Source organism: Sebastes fasciatus, chromosome 3 (assembly GCF_043250625.1).
Source record: "Sebastes fasciatus isolate fSebFas1 chromosome 3, fSebFas1.pri, whole genome shotgun sequence".
In the NCBI taxonomy this organism is placed as follows: Eukaryota; Metazoa; Chordata; class Actinopteri; order Perciformes; family Sebastidae; genus Sebastes; species Sebastes fasciatus.
The window spans coordinates 31,674,148-31,694,674 of record NC_133797.1 but is presented as its reverse complement, the minus strand read 5'-3'; the positions used below and the strand labels follow the sequence as shown (position 1 = coordinate 31,694,674).

The window sequence follows — 20,527 nt, the reverse complement described above, 5'->3', positions numbered from 1 at the left end:
TCCTCATGGTGGCGCTAGAGGAAAAGGTAGTGGATCACCGAAATCATTAGGATTCATGACATCTTTACAAAATTTCATGACAATCCATCCGACAGTTGTTGAAATATTTTAGTCTGGACCAAAGTGGTGGACTGACCCTGGATCTGCAATGGTAGCGTGGTTAATAACAGACCAAAACACACAAACAAACTTGCGGCAGACGTGTGTCACGTATAATATTTGCAACTGTTTTTATTTTCAAATTGACCAATAGGGGAGAGGGGGATTATAATAATAGCAAACATTTTGCTTCAAAATATTGATTATTATTACATTTGACTTTGGGGTAGATAAAAGGAGCACAGTTCAAGAGCAGAAGAAGGGATATACATACATACAGTACAGGTAAGCATAGCACCGTTTTACACTGAATACTGGTGTTCTTCACTTTGTGTATGTGTACAGTATTATACTAGGATTAGGACTCTTTAGAACCAGATTGTGTTGTGGAAATGTGATGTGTGTGGAGGGGAGGAGGGGCCTTGCCGTCTTGTCCTACACCTCATCTTTCAGCACCTTTTAAATTATTTTTCCAACCAAAAATGATTGTTGCAAAAACAGATACAGAAAGTTCGTAATGGTAAGTTTCTTTTACGATGCAAAGCCTGTAAATAAAATTGCATTTCTGATTCTATATGTGGATCCTTGTAGTGAGAAACATGATTTTCTTTCACACCCCTTGTTTTCCTTCATCACAAAGCCTGTCAAAGGTTCTCCATAATCAACAGTTACAACATCCATTAGTCTCTTTAAAACACCTTTACATTCTTTGGGCTGGGTATCAGTGACACAAACTATAAACATTACATCATTACCCTTTAGAGTGACGCCTTAAACACAAACTAGTCTATAGAGGATCTATATTTGTTATGTGATGGGTGGAAGACCTGGTTCAAATAGTAAGGCCTCTCTTCTATTCCTTATTTGTGGACAAAGTCAAGAAGAGCATTTTGTCTCGGCTTAGTCGCATAATCTAAATTAAAAACATATATCTCAGAGGGTTAACCATTTGAGACCGGTCTGATGTGTAGTTGCTGTGATAAGTGTTTGTTGAGCAGTCTGTCATTGTAAAACAATAACACTGCCCATCTTCTTTATAGCCTGACAGGTGACCAATGCTCTGCATTGCCTACCATCCATTCTTTTCCAGTCACACATCTGTTTCCATATGAAAATATAACAGGTTACAGTGACAGTAAACATGCATACAAACTCTCTCACTCTCTTTCTCTCACACGAACATGTATTCAAGTTGAGCTGTCCCACACACGAGCTTGCAGAATACTGAGCCCAACTGGAGAGGAAGTTTCTTGAATATTACAATTATTTCTTTATACTGCAACGCAAGAACTGATTGGCTATCGCCAGGGGAAACCAATGCTGACCCCCTGAGTGATACAAGAAGTAGGAGATGCTATATTCACTCACACACACACACACACACACACACACACACACTGAACTACACTCTGAGACAAAACAACACATTCTAAATGCTCCTTTGCCAACCATCACACTCCCTCCAATCCAAGGCTTTTTCTGTTTGATATGGCTTACGACTGTAGTAGAGGGGCTGAGCCCATACCCATCCATGCATTTGAAATGGACTGGGGCCCAGCCCTGGTTATAACCAGAGACAAGTGAACTGAACTGCATGAGGGTTTCTGAGGCCTAGGAAGAGATAGAAGGATGAAACACTGACGATACAGAAGACCACGAGACAGTGAGTAGAAATGCAGGTTTACTGGTACAAGGAAGTCAATCTATTCCAATCTGGGTGAATAGATGAAAATTATTTTTCTACATTTTCTACGGCGTCATATCTTGTCCTCCCGCCCTTTACAAAATAAAAGCCTTTTTTTACTGTCTTTGGAGAGTTCTCCCTTCATACTATTTTGATAAGGAAATAACAAGGAAGGCTCTAAGAGATTTAGGTCAAATTTGATTCAGTCGCCACACCCTTCACACTTCCTCCTCTGGTCTTTGCAGCATCACTGTCTAATCCTTCCTGGTCTGGTTCCAGACTGAGGCAGAAGCAAAAAACTTTCCACATTCCTGAGAATACAAGTACCATCCAGCAACTTCAAACCCTTACTAAGTCAATTATTGTAAGACACAAGGGGCAACAAGCACACACACACACACACACACACACACAACCAACCACAGACACTCTCATGCCCACTCATGCACACAAAGATTGTATTCCCAAAAACACACTAGCTCACAGAATCACACCACAGATTACAAACGACTAGGTCTTGACAGTGATTTACTGTACACAACCACATCAAGTGCTAAAGTTTCAGGAGGTTGAGGATATACTGTTTGTTACTTATAGGGCTCTCTGACTGTTAAAAAATAATCCCTACTATATACACACGCACTAACTTTATTTTGGGTAATATCTTGTTGGAAAATATATATACGCCTTTGAATAGTCTGCTCAAAATAAAAAAAAAAAAAACATAATTGACTACGTTATTGGCACTTGGAATCACTAAACCCGTTAGACGTACAGTGATCATTCTGCAAAGAATTCAGTTATACTGTGATCTAGTTTCTTGCCAAACATAATTTGTTATAAAGTTAAAAAGAGCCATTTTTGTCTCAGAGACACAGTGTTTAAAAACACAACTTCCACAAGAAAACCCAAGCCCAACCAAACTGACACAACTTTAAAGCCTTATTTGATTTTTTTTTTTTTAGAGAAGTGGGGAGAGAAGACTGAGAGAGCATGTCGTTGCTCCATCTTTGACCAGAAAACACTTGAACAAAAGTAAAAATCCATTTTTCAAAAGCGACTAATAAAAGCTTACACAGTTATTCTTTCCATGCAATCATATAAAATACTACATTTTCTTTTTCCTGTTAGGCTATATTGGATATTTACATGTTTTTTTGTATCATACAGTAAATCTGTACAAGGTCAGTCCACTTTGACAAACCTTCAAAAAAAGTCTGTTGTCACTGGGTTTCCACAGAGACTGGAGCCCTCACAGCTTCGCCTCTGGCGAAGGAGAGGGGGATTTTAATCCATCCTGTTGCCTAGTGACAATCTGTGGTGAGTTCCTCAAGGACTCACAGGCTTTCTTCTTTCCTATGATTCGTTTCTTTCAGATGGAGGAAGGGAGGGCAACGATTTTGGGGGAAAAGGAAGTTTGTGACAGCCACACGACCAAAACAAATGTACACAGCAATCCCTTAAAATTCCCTGTGTGTTCCGACTGAACACGTTTTCCTCCAGACTTTACTGTGGTTGGCTGCTGACGCTGTCAGTCCTGTGTGATGACGGAGCTTTCTGCTGTTTCTGGGGCTGTGGTTTCAGTTGCTGCTGGTGCCTCTGGTGGTGAGATTGTTGCTGCTGCCGTTGCTGCTGCTGCTGCTGTTGTTGTTGCTGCTGCTGCTGTTGTTGCTGCTGCGGTTGCTGTTGGTGTGTTGCCTGCGTGAAGGCGCCCTGTTGTTGTAGTGGGAACGCTGCCTGCAGAATTAGCTGGGTAGACTGGTTACTATGGAGAAGACGAGTGCCCTGATGGAAAAACAGTGCAAGAGCATGAGAAAATGAAGCTGTTCTTTAATGTCAATAAAAACCTCTTCTCACATACAGTTTAAACTGATTCTATAAACAGTAGATATATTATTTCACTCATTACTCACTGCAGGATAAAGACACTTCATCAAAATAAAACATATGAATGACTTGATATTTTGTCAAGATGTCTATTCTGCCCTCTACTGGTACCTGTAGGAATTGCTGTTGTTGCTGCTGCCCCTGCTGGCCACCCTGAGTGACTACAGTGGTCTGGTTTTGGCCGTCGGGCTGACCTTGGTTCGGTTGAGCCGGTTGCAGAGTCAGGGTCTGCGTTTGCCCTCCCTGCTGAATAGACACGGGAGTTAACACAGAACAACAAAGGGGTGCAGTTATATGACTTAATCATATAAGAAATTAAGTTTCTTTTGGAATATTGTAGGCCATTTACTGCTTTGAGAGAGATCCATCACATTAGACAGACAAATGAAAATGGACGAAGTCTATTGTATAAGTAACAATAACAACACTGCACCTGTTTTATTGACAACAAAATCTAGTAGTCTTTGGACCAGTTAGTCTTTTGAGTCCTCTTTAGGCTTCAAGGACAAGACCAATGTTAAACAACTTCAAACAACTTTGTTTTAAAAATTCATAAAACATTTTGGGATTAATTTGAATCGCTCTGTGATCTGCTTTCAGGCTTAGACTTTAAAAATATTGCAGTTTTCTTTGCGTAGACTCCATTTTCATTACCTTCTTGTCATTGTCAAATATCAGCATCAAATACAAAACGTTTTTTCATTAAATAAAATGGGGAGATGCCGATCAAACAAGCCAATTTTCCCCACCAATGCCATGGTTTTTATTGTATTTTATTCAATAGTTTCACACTATAACCACACTCTCTCAGCACTGAGCAGCTGGCTGGTTATGTGCTTCACACATGTTTGCTTAGATGGACTCTCTTTAGAGTAGATTTCTGGTCTAAGATACAGTTTCATTAGCTGCTCTATGACTCTTAACGGCTTTGTCCATACCTGTTGTCCACCAAAGGGGTTGTACGCAGTGACCACCTGTCCCATGAACATGGAGGTGGGCACCATGACGGCTCCACATGCCATTGGAGCCGTGACAAGCTTGGTCACCAGCTGCTGCCCCGCTGGGAACCTGGGGAGAGTGAAATGGAGGAAGGAGAAAAGAAACAGGAAGAAAAAATAAATTACAGTAACCATGAATTATACTAGATGTCTGCTTGGTTTCAGATGGGACTTCTGCTTACTAAGTAGCAGTACTTCACAAGGTTACAAGGTTCATTTATTTGTCATTTCATAACACAAGTTGCACAATGAAATATAAGTTATAGCCCCTTCACGCTACACACGTATAGAAGATTTATGTAAATATTGAAAGAAACTTAGAATAGAATAAAATGAAATACACTTAATTTTGTACACGGCTTTGTTGAATACTTGGTTCTGACTCGTCAATCCCGGCGTTCTACGGTCTGTTATTTCTTTATAGCAGACCGCTATGTATAACACGATTTTTGTGTCAAATTATTGATTTCTTAAGTAAGTAACCGTGTAATAAGCGGGATAATTTACAGCAAGCGGGTCATTGTTGTGAAATAACAAAAGACTGGCTCGCTGTACATTATTCCTTACACATAGAATTACTTATATGCAGGACAAATCCTTATATGCATATATACCTGGAGAGACTTTGGTTTAGTGGGAATGAGGGTAGTTTGAGTGTCAGTTTTGGTTGTTGTTGGCCTACCGGATCTGTCGGTCCTGTGTGAAGGTGGCCACTGCGGTGCCTTGCTGTGTGTTGGTCTGCGGCAGGCTGGTGCTGATCTGAAGCACGTTGGGCTGTCCTGGCTGGGAAATCATCATGGTGTTGTATAGTGGAGCAGATACAGAGCCTTGGGTCTGGGGCTGAGCCTGGGGAGGTTGCTGGGGCTGACGCTGGGGCTGGAGAGTGGTAATGTGGGGAAGGAGGGATGGACATGATATGAATTCCTTTAAAAACAAAGTAAACTGATTAAGGGTCTTTTTTGTTGATTTTGCAGTATGAGGTATGTCAAATTTGAACATAGTTCTGCAGAGTCAACATGTCTGCCAGAAATCTCATTCACCAAAACAGTAACGTTAAAGAGTTGTTTGTATAGTTAGATAAAGATGTACATAAAACACTGAAATGAGGCTTTTATTATTTTTCAAGAGTGTACAAAAATGACAGTGTTTCCTTGACGGATTACCAAGCTCCTGGATGGATTATGACAACAAGTGCTGGCTTGTTGTAACGGCAGAACAGCGTGCTGCAGGACAGCTTTTAAAGTAAGTCGCTACATCCATCCGTTACAGAGATATTATTAAAAGTATGAAGTGAATGCTTTTGCAAATGCAGGCAACTGGCGCGACCCCAGAGACCCCCAGAGAGTTAAATTGAAAAATTCACATTCTGCATATTGTTTTCATTCAGTGTCTACATAAAAGGTGGTGGACTAGGAGGTTGTGTTTACACCACTTCAAGACTTGGAAAAAGCCTCATATCGACACTAATGGGTTACAGTATGCTTGTTTTTGATACATTATATACAAACATGAAGTGAAATGTGCTGCTTCGGTTTCCCTGGCTGTTTTTAAATAAACAGTATTAATACATGACAAGATAACTTAGATCAACATTACTCAATAGTAGAGTACGGAGGGTGTCTCTAACCAAGGTAAATATGATGGTTTGTCCACTTTCACTGAGTTTTCTTGGAAGCCTCTCACATGATTAAACACCAACAGCATGCCCTGTGGCTCTTCCTGTCTTCTGAATTAGATGTAAACATTACAACTTCTCAGAACAGTACTATGTTTGCGTAGTTTGTGAAATTCTCCACATAAATGACCAATAGTGTAAAAGGTTCACACAAGCTTAGTGTTCTAAAAGCATCTTGACTATTGAGTACATTAATATTGTTGGACCTTTTCTATTAAAAGTTACAGATAATGCCAGTTTATCAGAGATTAAAAAACAAACGTTTTGTGTGATGTGTGTGTGTGTGTGTGTGTGTGTCCCACCTGTGTGAGGGCATTGGTCTGCTGCTGCTGTAGGCTCTGCTGGGGGGGCGGTGCCTGCTGCTGGATGGTTAGCTGCTGAGTTCCTGAATGGACGGGGTTAATTGTTGTTTGCTGGACCTGACTGGTCAAAGTAGTTGTTTGCTGGACCGGCCCCACCTGGGGGAGTTGCACGTTCATCGCTCCACTTGGCTGCTGCAGCAACATCTGTCGGGATGGAAAAATTAGATGTCAGGCCACAGTGGTCTGTGTGTCTAGGTTTACACTGCATGCACATATTTTTGTACATTATTTGCCTTATCTAAAAATGTGTTTATTGTTATAACAGAACAGAATGATTTGATGAGAGTAAATAATCTTTACAGGGTACACACTCAGCTAGTGATATTGCTGTTTCCTCTGAATAGAACAAAAATAATACATAATGCATGATTGTCATTGGGATCTAGGTCAGGCACAGCCAAGGAAGAACACAACAGGAAAAGACAAAGCACAATAAACCTACTGATCTGTTAAAAAAGATGAGAGGTTGCGTGATAGTTTTGTTCAAATAAGCAGCTTCCCAAATTTGGAAACATCATGGGGAGAAACCTGAATGCCACTGCTTTTCAAAAGGTAAGTATGCAATTATTCTGTGAGTAAAATGAACCCTTTCAGTAAACTGAAGTAGCTCTCTGGTCTGAATATAATTAGTTTTATTTTGCTGTAAAAAGGTCAGCACAGCAAAATAAAACAGATGTTACATCTGAGACAATAAACTATGGATTCAATTTAATAAATATCCTACCTGTATGCCCTGTCCCTGGACTCTCTGCAGCTGGTCTTGGATGTGTCTCAGCTCGTCCTGCTGCCGCTGGATGTTGGCTTGGATCAGTCTTGTCCTCTGTTCCAGCTGATCCTTTAGATGCTGCATGGCATTCACCTGCGCTGAGAACTCCATCACCGGCTGTGGGTGGAGAGAAAAAGAAGTGGTCACTTACTTCAGCAGTACTGCCTAATGCGTACCTGCAGTTAGCAGCTAAAGATATTCTAATGTTCATTACGAAACACTGGTGAATGGACATCAAAAAGTCCACAGTGGGGCAGCAGCTAATGATTATTTTATTACTGATTAGTCTGAATATTATTTTCTCGATTCATTGATTTATCATTTTGGTCTATAAATAGTCAAAAATATTGAAGAATCAAAGTTTCCCAGAGCCCAATGTGACGTCTTCAAATGTCTTTTTTTTGTCCGACAAATTGTCCAAAACTTGAAGGCATGCAGTTTACTACCATAGAATACATGGAAATCAAGCAATCATTAACCTTTAAGAACCTGGAACGACTGAATTTTTGGCATTTTTCATTGAAAAAAAAAACAATTACTCTATTAAAGGAACAGTGTGTAACATTTCAGGAGATCTGTTAGTAGAAATGGACTATAATATTCATAACTATGTTTTCATCAGTGTATAATCACCTGTATCTAAGAATTGTTGTGTTTTCTTTAGCCTAGAATGAGCCCTTCATATTTACATAGGGAACGGGTCACAGAGTCCGCCATGATGCTCCACCATGTTGCTACAGTAGCCCAGAACGGACAAACCAAACACTACTGGCTCTAAAGAGATTAAACGATTAATCTCTTGTTGATCTATTGAGAAATTAATCGACAAATTGCTCCAGCTCTACTCCACAGCACATTACGATGCCTAAGTGCTTAAGTACCACCATTCTCACCTGTACGTTTGTCTGTAGCTGCTGTGGTTGTTGTTGTTGTTGTTGCTGCTGTTGCTGTTGCTGTTGCTGCTGCTGCTGCTGCTGTTGCTGCTGCTGCTGCTGCTGCTGTTGCTGTTGCTGTTGCTGTTGCTGTTGCTGAGTGATCATCCCTACAGTTACACTCTGGTTTGTGGTCTGAGAGCTCATAGACTGCAAATAAACAGATAATCAAGAGAATTATGATAACTGAAGTATAAGAGTTTGTTGTATTATATTTTCTTAACCAAACTGCATTATAAAACAGCATTGAGTAATGAAATCCAATCTCTATTTTGCGTTACTCGTGGTCACAATAATCAGTATCTGTCAAAACAAAAGTCCTAGTTTGCTATGTGTTCTCACCTGGCTGCTGATGGATGAGCGACGCTGTGATGTCATCTCCATGGTGGAGGCCACTGACTGCCGAGGAGGTGAGGCCGTGTCCATGTGTAGCTTGGAGGCTGTTGCCGCAGAAACAGAATTATTGATGAGTAAGAGTCATACTGCTGATGATATCGTATCATCTTACTGCAGAGCGTAAACTCCTAAACTGATGTGTCACTGACTTGTCTTTGTAGAGCATTACGTCAGGGTATAACTGATTTATATTATTTATGTACATCTAACTGTGTGTGTGTGTGTGTGTGGGGTGTGTCCTTACAAGTACAAGTGTTGTCAGAGACAGAGGACTTGCGAGAACTCCGTGAGGAGGTTGAGGCTGTTCGGCTGCGGTCAAATCGCTCCAAAGCCTCCTTGAGGCTGGATGTATTTAGCTGTGACTCTGAGCCAGAGTCCTGACTCTAAAAACAGAGAAGCAGAGGAAATATACACTTGACAGCCGATCCTTTAAAAATAAAAGTCAGACTGCATACAGGTGAAAATTACAGGGCTGATGGGTAAATGAGCAAAGGATCATTCACAGTGGGCAAATTTGGGGGCTTTATTTTGTGATCCTTTCAACATATTTAATAATATGATGGCTCTTAATAGGGCTAAATATATTATTTTGTATATTTAATACATTGTCACAAGGCAATTTCAGTAAATCAAGTAGTTCAATTACACGACTAATAGTTTCATTTTGTTACTCAGGCTTAAAGAACAAAACTACAAATTCAACCACAATGTTTTTTTTAACAATTTGTCCTCCATACTTGATATATTGTGATACCTTTAATTATTGGGCTCATGCATTGATGAAAACAGAGGAGTATAGACCATTTCTAGGTGTAATTTCTCACCTTATTTGCAGTAACTTCTGGGATAGCCTCCTCAATGCCCAGCTCTCTGCGCTGTTCTGCCCTCACCTCTGCATAGCTGCATTTTAAAGAAAAAAGGAGATTTTATGGGACAAGACAAGCAGGAAGGTGGTGTACATCAGAGATGTGAGGAACATTTAGAAATGCTGTGTCACCAACAGATCATAGAAGTGCATATGAGGAGCTGTTTATTATCACAGGCTCTTAACAATGGTATGGAAATGAACAGAACAAACAATCTCTGTACCATCAGTAAACAGGTAGAGGGAGGCTGCAGTACCTGACTACTGTGTGCGTACAGACAATAAACTCAGGTCGGGAGTTCCACTGGTGATAGGTGATGTAGTAGTGCGTCTGAAGCCAGATCCACTGTTGACCTTTAGTCAGGAAACGATAGTAGCAAGACTTCCCTTTACCGTACTGCATCACTGAACAGGAGAGAGAAAGAGGCAGACAAGAGCAGAGTTGTCAGAAACAACGAGCAGACAGGGGCTTTTACAAAAAAAAAAAAAAAAAGTGTGTAAATATGAGCCCTCACGGTGTTCGTGACACTTGGCTAGTGTCTCTAGGTCGTCCACATGGTAATAGTCGTACCCCGATGTTCCCAGAACCTCGAAAGGCAGGTATCCTATGATAGGTGGAGCTCTGAAAAGGAGAAATGGCATCATTATCAAATCGAAGAAAAGAAGGTAGGCTTCACAAAGTCCTAGAGGGAGAAAGTGACCTAGACCAACTGGGTGCTCTTAGCTTTCAGTAAAGTGTATCCAAAGAGGACAAACTTGATGTGGCTAAAAGGTACACATCTCAAAGAAATTAGTATTATGTAAATGCAACGGTCGTGTTATGCTTGAAGAGAATCATACGAAATGTTGGGTTCTGTCTGAAAGGGACGGAGACGGAACGGGGGGACAGAGTTGTTCCGCCGCTCAGCTGGCAGTGGAGACAAAGCCGAGCCGATGTGTGTGTGAAAGAGACAGCCGGCACGGCAGGACTACATGCACACACGAATCAGACACTGAAGCTGTTGTCTTTAACGTCACGACCCTTCTGCTCCCGCGATGCCGGCGTGCTATCTAAAAATCACACACCGGAGCGGCATTTTGTTTATTTGTTGGCCATTGTTTAAATATGGTGATAGCAGCGCACATTTTCCAGACAGTCTCTCCCTGAAGTCACTTACAGTGTTTCACTTGGTTGTTCACATGAAAAGTGACAGAGATAGTTGTGTGAAGAATGAAAAAAAGAGAGCTTGAGAAGTTAAAACCCTGGCTCCTTTCTCACTTCCACAAAGCTGGCTAATCACGGTGTGAATGACAGATTTCGTAAATTTACAGAAATGGTTACAGACCACCCCTCCCCCCCAATCAGACATCAGGAAAGTGCAACCATACGCCAAGCACTTCTGAGTGTACTGGTAGCTTAAGTGAGCAATGCACAATTAAATGTGTGTGTTTACCTATGGTCTAAGAAGAGGAACTTCCATTCTAGACTGTGCCTAGAGGTGAATTCTTCATTGGGCTCCTCCACTGTACACATCTCCTATGAATACAAAAACAACAGAAGAGAGAAGGTATATTAGATAAAATGATTAATTAATGACTCAGTGTGATTTTACTTTTATGTGCGAGTGTGTGTGTGTGTCTAAGTCTACCTTGATAAACTGAGGTTTGGCCAGCCGAACAGTGGCTACGAAGCACACCTGGTCATCGAACGCAGGTTGTAGTGACCGCTGTAACACCCCTGCTAGACCATTCCTCCCTGCGTTGGGAACTGCACAACACAGAGCAGAGTTTGCCATTGAAGGAAGGAATATACAGAATTCCTTAACTTCTACTTAAAATGAGCTTTACACAGATTGCCGTGATGAATGCTATTTACTGCAAGTGACATACCATTGTTGAGTGACTTGAAGTTGCCAATGAACTTTACATATTCGTAGATAGGCGATTCTTTGGGGTCAATGGTCCCTCGCAGCATATGGCAGCAGAACTCCATGTGGTTCTTAGCTGGAGTAAAAAGAAACAAAAAATACAAAGTCAGGTCAAAAGTACAACTGTTGTAACATCCAGTAAACACATTGTTCATGTCTTTAAATGTTTCATGGTGCTGTAAGGAAATCAAGACAAAACAGTGATAATGATGCCCGAGCATCATGCAAAAAATAAACCAGTATTCTCAGACTTTTATTTTAGCTATTCCAGTCTGAGGATATGGCTCAGGGCTATTATCATTTTATATCTGCCAAATTGCTTCCTTATCGACAAGACAAACAGGACAGGATTTAAACTAACAAAATTATCTACAGAAATATATGTAATAAGGTTTAATACAGTCACTGGGATGAATATGGGTTTCTAGTTATTTTGTTTCCGTATCATTTTCTTTGGATATTAAGGCCCAAACACACATTTATATGACTTTAAAACTCAGATAACAGCCGCAAGCTGTGCATCGTGAAATTCACAAGTAAATGTTAAACTGAATGATATTCCCATTTAACTGCCGAACACACTATTCAGTACAGTAATATTGGATAATGTTGAAACAAGCAGCAAGTATGGGGTAATATGATTTGGGGTGTTACTGACTCTTCAGGTAATCGGAGCTAAGGTTCTCGTGGTCGGTGGGGTGCGTGGACAGAGCTTTGTACACATCAGAGTGTTCCCCAATTGGCAGGAAGTTTAACAGGTTCTGGTCCACCAAGTCCGTCTGAGGAACACAGATACATACATGCATGGGAAAACAAACAAAAATCAGAAGAATGGCCAAACCTGTTTTTCAGCACACACACACAAGTCATCCTAGCATGGTTAATCTGAGCTATTCACACAAAAAACCTGGTTAAAGGTTGTTCTACAATACAGTGGATGACTAATACATACCAGTCAAAAGAAAGAACCCATGTTACTCACCGGTAGGTGTTCTAGTAGTGAGGTGACACTCTCCGAGACGTAGAGGATGTTCCCGTCAGTCATTATTGCTATAAAGAACCCATCCAGAGCCTGATAATGCAAGACAAGATAAAAGAGAAAACCCGTGAATGTTGTTCTACAGCTGTAGAAGTAAAAGGCTGTCATCAATTTGTTTTTTGTTAAATATCAGCAAAATAAACAATGAGTCAAATCTGTTGAAATAATACAGCAGCTTTTGTTTTCAACTTCTAGAAATAAAATTTGAATTCAATTGGATTTGTTGAGGTGAATTAAAATTAATCTTGAACCTGGTCCTGAAAAAACCTACAAAATTACAATAATAGGGGTGGGTGCCTGGTTAGCTCAGTTGGTTGAGCGGGCGCCCATGTAACAAGGCTCAGTCCTGACTGCGGTGGCCCGGGTTCAAATCCGGCCTGTGGCCCTTTCCGCATCTACTCTCTCTCTATCCCCCTTTCTAAGACTCTATCCACTGTCCTGTCAATAAAAAAAATGCTAAAAAAATAACTTAAAAAAAATAATAGGGGTGGGAATCACCAGAGATCCAGAAAAATGTTGCAATATGCTGAGTGTTACAATAAGATAAATTGCGATTTATTAGCTTTTTTCAACTGCAAATTATGCAGTTTACCAACATTTGTTTTATGTAATTAGTGGTTTTCACTCTGTTCATCTCAGAGTTTTCATTCACATATCTTGGAGGTCAGAGGCCTTTGAAAATGGCCATGCCAGTATTTCCTCGCCAAAATTTAGCTTAACTTTGTAGTGTTATTTAGCGTTCCTCTAAGCTAACATGATATGGTTGGTACCAATCGATTCCTTAAGTTTTCTAGTTTCATATGATACCAGTATCTTCAGTTTAGCTTTAAGACTGAACCCGCTACAACCGGTACAATGTTGGCATGCTATGCTGAATATATTTTTTTTCCCCACCTCTATAAAATAACAGTGGATATGACACCTAACAGACAGGATTACAGTACAACATGTGTGATTTCTGACCTCCAGCATGAGCTGGGTGAACTCCTCATTGCTAAGAAACGGAGGCTTCCAGTCCTGCCTGATCTCACTCGACTCCGACTGGGCTGCGATCTCTGGTGGAGGAAACAGAAAGAAAAAAAAATTTAATTTTTGAAAAGAAAAATCAAGTCTTTCAGGAAAAACGTCAAGTAAGGAAAACACAATGAGGCAACAGGACATACAGTTAAAGAAACAACACAAAAAGAAAGCAGCATGGTACAAAAATGTATTGATAGTACAGGGCTCAGAGTGACAACAAGGCACTTAAACAGAACAAGAGATAACACAGTTCACCAGTGAAGTGGCAGCTGAGTAAATGATCATGCACGGCAGTGATAAGAACTAGGATTAAAAAGAATAGTAACACATGCGCAGTGATTAAATGTTTCAGATTCAAGAGAATCACAGTATTCAAGTGGTGATCAACTAAGATTATGAGGGGAAACAGAGTAGAGGATGGAGGTGTAAAGTAGCTCAACCACAGAAAAGGCAGTCATTAAAGTATGGTATAATTATTAATCATAGCACATTAAGTCAACTATACACAGTTGAAAGGTTCAAACTAATTAATTACACTTCACAGGTACAATACCCATGCCTCTGTGTAATAAGCTCTAGTAATGAGAGTAAACATGCACAGACAACAGTGTGCACAAAAACAACTAAATATAGAACAAGTGTCCACCCTGTGACGTGCCCTGACCTTTGTGTTTACACAGGAAGTCGATGCTTTTCTGCAGGATGGTGGACTTGTCCATCTTCCTGGTGTTGCCCGGCAACATGGTGCCGAGTTCCTTGATGAGGACATTGAACTGGTCTCTCCGTTTCTTCTCAGACTTGTTACGGGACACACTACAATCAAAACCACAATTTAGATGTTAAATGTCATGCAGTCATAGTTTATTTTTTGACAAACATTTTAAAGAGAATTTTGTTCTGCTTTTTGTCCAAATTCACCGTTTTGACACAGAGAAAAAAAAAGACTGAAAATAAGCAGGTGTAGCCTTTTTGTCATGTTAGAAGTTAAGACATTATGGCTGCTGTGTACGGTATGCCATACAGTCAGTTTAGACATCGTCTATTCTCTACAGGAGCTAAAAATATACTCATCTTTAAATGTGTTTCAAGCTGTACGTAAGTCTGGTCAAGACACAATCCTTTACAAACCATATGATGTTTTATGAAAAGGATTGGTGTATTAATATTTAACACATACTACAAGTAGCATCACTCTAGCGTGTTCATCTTTACATCTTGCTTACCGTTTTGCTTTGTCCTTTTCATCTTCTTCCATCAACCCATCAAAGATGCTACAATCATCCCTACAGGAGGAGAGCAACATATTTACAGTTTTTTCCCATCTCACTTTATGTTTTCCTGTGTGTGAACGTTTGTTGGCAGTTTGAAAGCAGATACGTATTGTTAATAATAGAGAATGATGGATGTTGCTTAATGAGAAGATTCCTACATGCCAGGAGCAGGTTTATTTTTGGGGCACACAAAAAAAGAGAGTGAGACAGAGAGAGAGACAGAGAGAGAGAGAGAGAGAGAGAGAGAGAGAGAGAGAGAGAGAGAGAGAGAGAGAGAGAGAGAGAGAGAGAGAGAGAGAGAGAGAGAGAGAGAAGGAATGTGTTGTGCTTGCCAGGAACATTACAAGTGCATTTGTGAAACAGGGCGTATTCTTGTATACATTTTGATGAATGTGGGTCAATACAAATACTTTAATTTGTACCGACCTATATCTAGAGCTATCATTTAATATCTTTAAAAATTTACTACTTTCATGCCAAAAAGGCAAGAAATCGCTTTTTTCTAAAGATTTTTATTGTGGCACGGCACTTCATAATAACAATAACAATAACCATAATTATAATTAATACCAGCCATGACAGCGACGCTGGTATTGTTTTCACCTTGTGAACCTGTGTGTATCATGGAAAAATGTTTGTCCTGGTGACACCTACTAGCGGGTACAACCACAAAAGTAGTTTAGAGTACTTCCTTTGCCAGTTGTTTATATTTCTGTTTATATATATCAGTGGACAGATTTTGTCACCACAATAGCGTCGCAACTGTGCAAGATGCAGTCACAAAACTTTGCAGATGTCTAGTTGAGATCAAAATGAAGGCAGAGTTCGAAGATGGGTGTAGTCTGAGCAAGGGCGCCCGAAGTAGGGGGGTAGGAAGTTGGGAAGGGGCTATTGGTCCCCCACTTTACGCCCCTGGCCTAATTTTGGCATAGCGGCTTGTGTGATTCCATTGCTAGATCGTCTCAAGTTATCATTATCGTTATTGTTGTTATTATTATAAATTAGGAGCATTTCATTATTTAACATTAACACCGTTCTTTGCAAAGCTATATATATATATATATAAATAATATGAACATATTTTGTACTTTACATGCTTGTGCTCAACGCATGCATAGTCTGTGTATGAATGTCATTTATGATTTACATATTGTGTGTGCGTGTGTGTGTGCGTGCGTGTGTTGCAGTATACCCTATGCTTGATGTCATGGTGGCTGCTGATCAGGGCTGTGGCTGCAGTGATTTGCTCTTTAGGCGTGAGGTAGGCATTTGGAAGACCACCTGGACAGACAGAAAAACATGTATTTTATTAGCTCAAGTGCCCCTTATGATTTACATTTGGCAATTCAGTGGACTAAAAACATGATTGAATGTTTTGGCACACAGCGTACTGCAGTAATGTGAACAGACCAAGCTTAAATAATTATGTAAATTTGATAGAAATCCTTGCTGATACAGTAAATGCAATAAATAAAAAAAAAATCTATGTATGTGTTTAAACAGCCAGGCATGTTTAATGTTTTGAATATGTTTTTTCACCCAGTGTGTCATTCTCCAACACTAATCATAATTATCAGCATTCCCACAGGGTTCAGAAAACTGGCTTACTATGGTGGCTCCTTTTATACTTCAATATACAACAGACTGTTTTTTTAGAGTGAACTTGGCTGAATCCTGATATCAAAGCACAAATGTGAGAAAAATACTTTATTTGTGTAGTCTATGTTGCAACATGTTAAAAGAGGCATAACCAAACTTAAATGCGTTTGTGTGTGTATGGTGACTTCTCACCCCAATGCAGCTTATGCACGTGGTCAGTTAATGTCTTGTCTCAGGGGTCGTAGAATGGGTTTGAGGTCAAAGCTATGGTCAAAACTGCCGTTGAGGTCATTGGGGTCAGGAGAGGGCAACAGACCACGGGAAAGACATGATGATCAACCAAACCTGCAGGAGAAATCAGAGCAGAAAACTAGGGGTCATGAGGGGTCATTAGGTCAATTTGAGGGCAACTTTAAGCAATTTTCCATCTTTACTGCCATAGTGAAGAAATTCACTGTCAGAACGACAGGTTACCAGCCAGTGTGGTAGATCACCTTTCCTGATTTATCAACTTTTTACTTATCAACAATTTTACTGTTTCTTTAACCAATTTTACAATGTGTCATTTAGCATATATTAAATTGGACCCTGCTTCAAAAATGGACAGCTGGTTCCAATTAATACTGTCTGACTTTCTAAACAACTTACTAATAAACTAACTAACATATAGCTAATGAAACAGATTCTATGAAGTAAGACTGTTGAAAGGTCTTGACATTCCAATTCTTGCGGAACAGAGTCTTTTAAGTGCAAATAACGTACATCAGTGCAGCGGGGAAACCCTGGAATAAATCAATCATTATGCTTACATTATTAGCACTTCAGACACTCTTTTGGAGCACAGTGACCCAGTTATGAAAAAGTGGTGATTAAGTATTTTTCAACTTACTTTCTGGAATGTCTCTTTGAAGGCAAAACTAGCTGTTTTCAATCCTATCCTTCCAGGCACTGACTAATCTTCATGCGTGAGCCACACCTCACCTGCAACACAAAGAAACCATACTCACTCAAAAACACACCAAGGGGCCTCTGTCCACTATTTACCATGCATGCAAATTCTAGAGGCCAACAAGGAAAATAAATATCAGTTGCTTCAATTTAAAAACAAGAAATTAGGGCTACAACCACGTAACAAAGTGTATCCGACCAGACTAAAAGATATTCATAATACCATATATTACAATACATATACTATTAGGGCTGCTGATGAAACTGATGACTATTTTTATTAGAAGTTAATCTGCCAATTATTTTTGTAAACAGTCTAATAATGTCAAAGCAGACCCAACACCAATCAGACAACATGCCATCACTGTGTCCCAATGACCTAATAAGAGCTGTAAGATATGACAGGGAGGGTACAGTAAAAACCTATGGATAATATCATCACCCTGCTAAAGAATATTTATTGCACTAATTTTAGTGGGAGAGCATTGTGTGAAACCATCTTAAGGACCCCTATGTTTCTCTACTGTGGGAAGCACTGGCCTGACCTGCAGACATGTATTCCTGATGGCCAGTAAGTGAAGCCTAATTAGACTGAGCTTCTTCTTCATTGGACGATTCTGCCCCACTGTACACTCAATGAATAAACACCGATATTAACAACATGGTCCACGTTTATGCAGTCGACCCAAATACAGAAATACAGCAAATCATCACAATTGAGAAGCTGTAACTAGGGTAAAGCTGGCATTTTTGCTTGAAAAAATTATATGATTGTTTTTATGTCTGTGTAAACAGTCTAACAATGTCAAAGCAGACCCTAATAACACCAATCAGACAACATGCCACCACTGTGTCCCAATGATCTAATAAGAGCTGTAAGATATGACAGGGAGGCCAGAGAGGGTACAGTAAAACCTATGGATAACATTAACAATGTCAGAAAATAGTGAAAAATGCCCATCACATTTTCCCACAGCCCCAAGGTGGCATCTTCAAAGAGCTTAAAACTTAAATATCCATACTACTATCACATAAGATAAAGAAAGGCAGCAAATCATCACATTGAGAAGCTGTAACTAGGGTAAAGCTGGCATTTTTGTGAATATGTGAATGTGAATATGTTGTTTTTATGTCAAGCAGACCCAACACCAATCAAACAACATGCCACCACTGTAACCCAATGACCTAATAACAGCATTTTGCTGTAAAATATGACAGGGAGGCCAGAGAGGGTACAGTAAAAACCTATGGATAACATTATCACCCTGCTATAGTTTTTATATTAGTGGGAGAGCATTGTGTTAAACCATCTTAAGGACCCCTGTGTGTCTCTACTGTGGGAAAGCACTGGCCTGACCTACAGACATGTATTCCTGATGGCCAGTAAGTGAAGCCTCATTAGACTGAGCTTCTTCTTCATTGGACGATTCTGCCCCACTGTACACTCAATGAATAAACACAGATATTAACAATATGTTCCACGTTTATGCAGTCGACCCAAATACAGAAATACAGCAAATCATCACAATTAAGAAGCTGTAACTAGGGTAAATCTGGCATTTTTTTGCTTGAAAAATTATATGATTGTTATTACGTCTTTGTAAACAATGTCAAAGCATTGACATTGACATATGTCAGTGTAAACAGTCTAACAATGTCAAAGCAGACCTAATAACACCAATCAGACAACATGCCACCACTGTGTCCCAATGACCTAATAAGAGCATTTTGCTGTAAGACAGAGTACAGTAAAACCTATGGATAACATTATCACCCTGCTAGAGTATTTATATTAGTGGGAGAGCATTGTGTTAAACCATCTTGTGTCTCTACTGTGGGGAAGCACTGGCCTGACCTACAGACATGTATTCCTGATGGCCAGTAAGTGAAGCCTCATTACACTGAGCTTCTTCTTCATTGGACGACCCACTGTACACTCAATGAATAAAAACCGATATTAACAATATGCTCCACGTTTATGCAGTCTAACCCAAACCAAACAATTAAGCTATCAGATATATAACAATTTCAATATACCATTGTTTGGTGCCACAGGTGTTCGTTATACAACCAACCGAGAAAGAGAGAGCTAGCAGGCTAACTAAGCTGGCTAACCGAAGAAAACTGCCCTTTTAACCCAGAGATTTAAACGCTCTTTAACTGACCCCGTTTCCTCTCACGCTTACCACTCACAAATACTGACACACTTTCTGACAAGGTAACGCGTTCTTTGTGAAATAAACGGGAAGAAATATCAGCCAATATCACGGTAAAAGAAGCTGTTAACCGAGCATCAGCCTCTCGAGCTGTCACGCAAACAAACCAACTGACATTGGATTGAAAAACAACCGTTGGTGCTCAAAAACAGCGCGAGCCGTTAAAAGCCTTTTAAAAACATAACCGTTGTTGCTCAAAAACAAGCCGTTACAAACATAACCGTTGGCCGCGGAGAAGAAGAAGAAACGTCTAAAAAGCAGCGATGGTGGAAACATTTTTCGCGGCAGTACAGTGTATGTACACACACACACACACTCTCACGGTTCCCCCGGGCACACACGTACACACACATCACTACACGCATCGCCCACTCGTACACATACACACTAACTGCTCTGAATGTGGGTCACTGGGCCTTGCTCGAGCTCGAGCGGTGCGGAAACGAGTCCCGAAGCCTCCTCCGCGCTCTGCAGTCCAAACCGAAGCGTTTCCACAACAACCGTTTTACCGGACCACCACCACAACGGCTGGTGCTATGTTACTAACACCACCGCTTTGCTTTGGCTATGCATTAACAAATCCCCTTACCTTAGTCGACAGCAGCCTCCGTGTTTGTTGCATCGAGTCGGTGGGGGCCAGGCAGGAGGACTCCGCCGGGTTGAGGGAGAAAAACAGGAGGCCTACTTCATATTAACTGACGTACAGTCATGCGCAATGGAGACAGTAGGGCGCACTATTTTGCAAGTACAGTATAGCTGGTAAGAAGTAAATGGGGGGATTCACTGAGTGATCTTCAGAGGGGCAAATAATGACCCCGCGTGTTGTTGTTGTGGTATTTACCTGCCTGATTAGTCCACTGTCA

General features: G+C 40.4%; 1 protein-coding gene across 6 annotated transcripts; it reads right to left on the bottom strand.

Annotated features, from left to right (window-relative positions):
• Positions 1–206: 206 nt before the first annotated feature.
• clockb (clock circadian regulator b) lies at positions 207–20,376 on the bottom strand. 6 transcript variants are annotated; one of them, XM_074630261.1, is made up of 24 exons: positions 20,254–20,376; positions 17,390–17,481; positions 16,693–16,845; positions 16,094–16,182; positions 14,854–14,913; positions 14,295–14,443; positions 13,574–13,665; positions 12,554–12,643; positions 12,230–12,350; positions 11,534–11,647; positions 11,293–11,411; positions 11,098–11,180; positions 10,180–10,286; positions 9,922–10,069; positions 9,624–9,699; positions 9,044–9,182; positions 8,746–8,843; positions 8,365–8,553; positions 7,430–7,588; positions 6,646–6,849; positions 5,351–5,544; positions 4,609–4,738; positions 3,782–3,916; positions 207–3,568 (listed from the first exon to the last, which is right to left on the bottom strand). In XM_074630261.1, the coding sequence occupies exons 4-24, from the start codon at positions 16,108–16,110 to the stop codon at positions 3,290–3,292; spliced, it is 2,703 nt and encodes a 900-aa protein (XP_074486362.1). In that variant the 5' UTR covers positions 16,111–16,182; positions 16,693–16,845; positions 17,390–17,481; positions 20,254–20,376; the 3' UTR covers positions 207–3,289. The 6 variants fall into 6 exon arrangements, with proteins under 6 accessions (XP_074486362.1, XP_074486363.1, XP_074486358.1 ...); XM_074630262.1 differs by having other exon boundaries at positions 3,782–3,913; XM_074630257.1 differs by having other exon boundaries at positions 2,749–3,568; positions 5,351–5,592.
• Positions 20,377–20,527: the final 151 nt, after the last annotated feature.

Coding starts and splice junctions, on each gene's coding strand:
- clockb (XM_074630257.1), bottom strand. Junction 11,412..11,533: donor CTTCAAGTCACTCAACAATG/GTATGTCACTTG, acceptor TGTGTTGTGCAG/TTCCCAACGCAGGGAGGAAT. Junction 11,181..11,292: donor CCAAACCTCAGTTTATCAAG/GTAGACTTAGAC, acceptor TTGTATTCATAG/GAGATGTGTACAGTGGAGGA.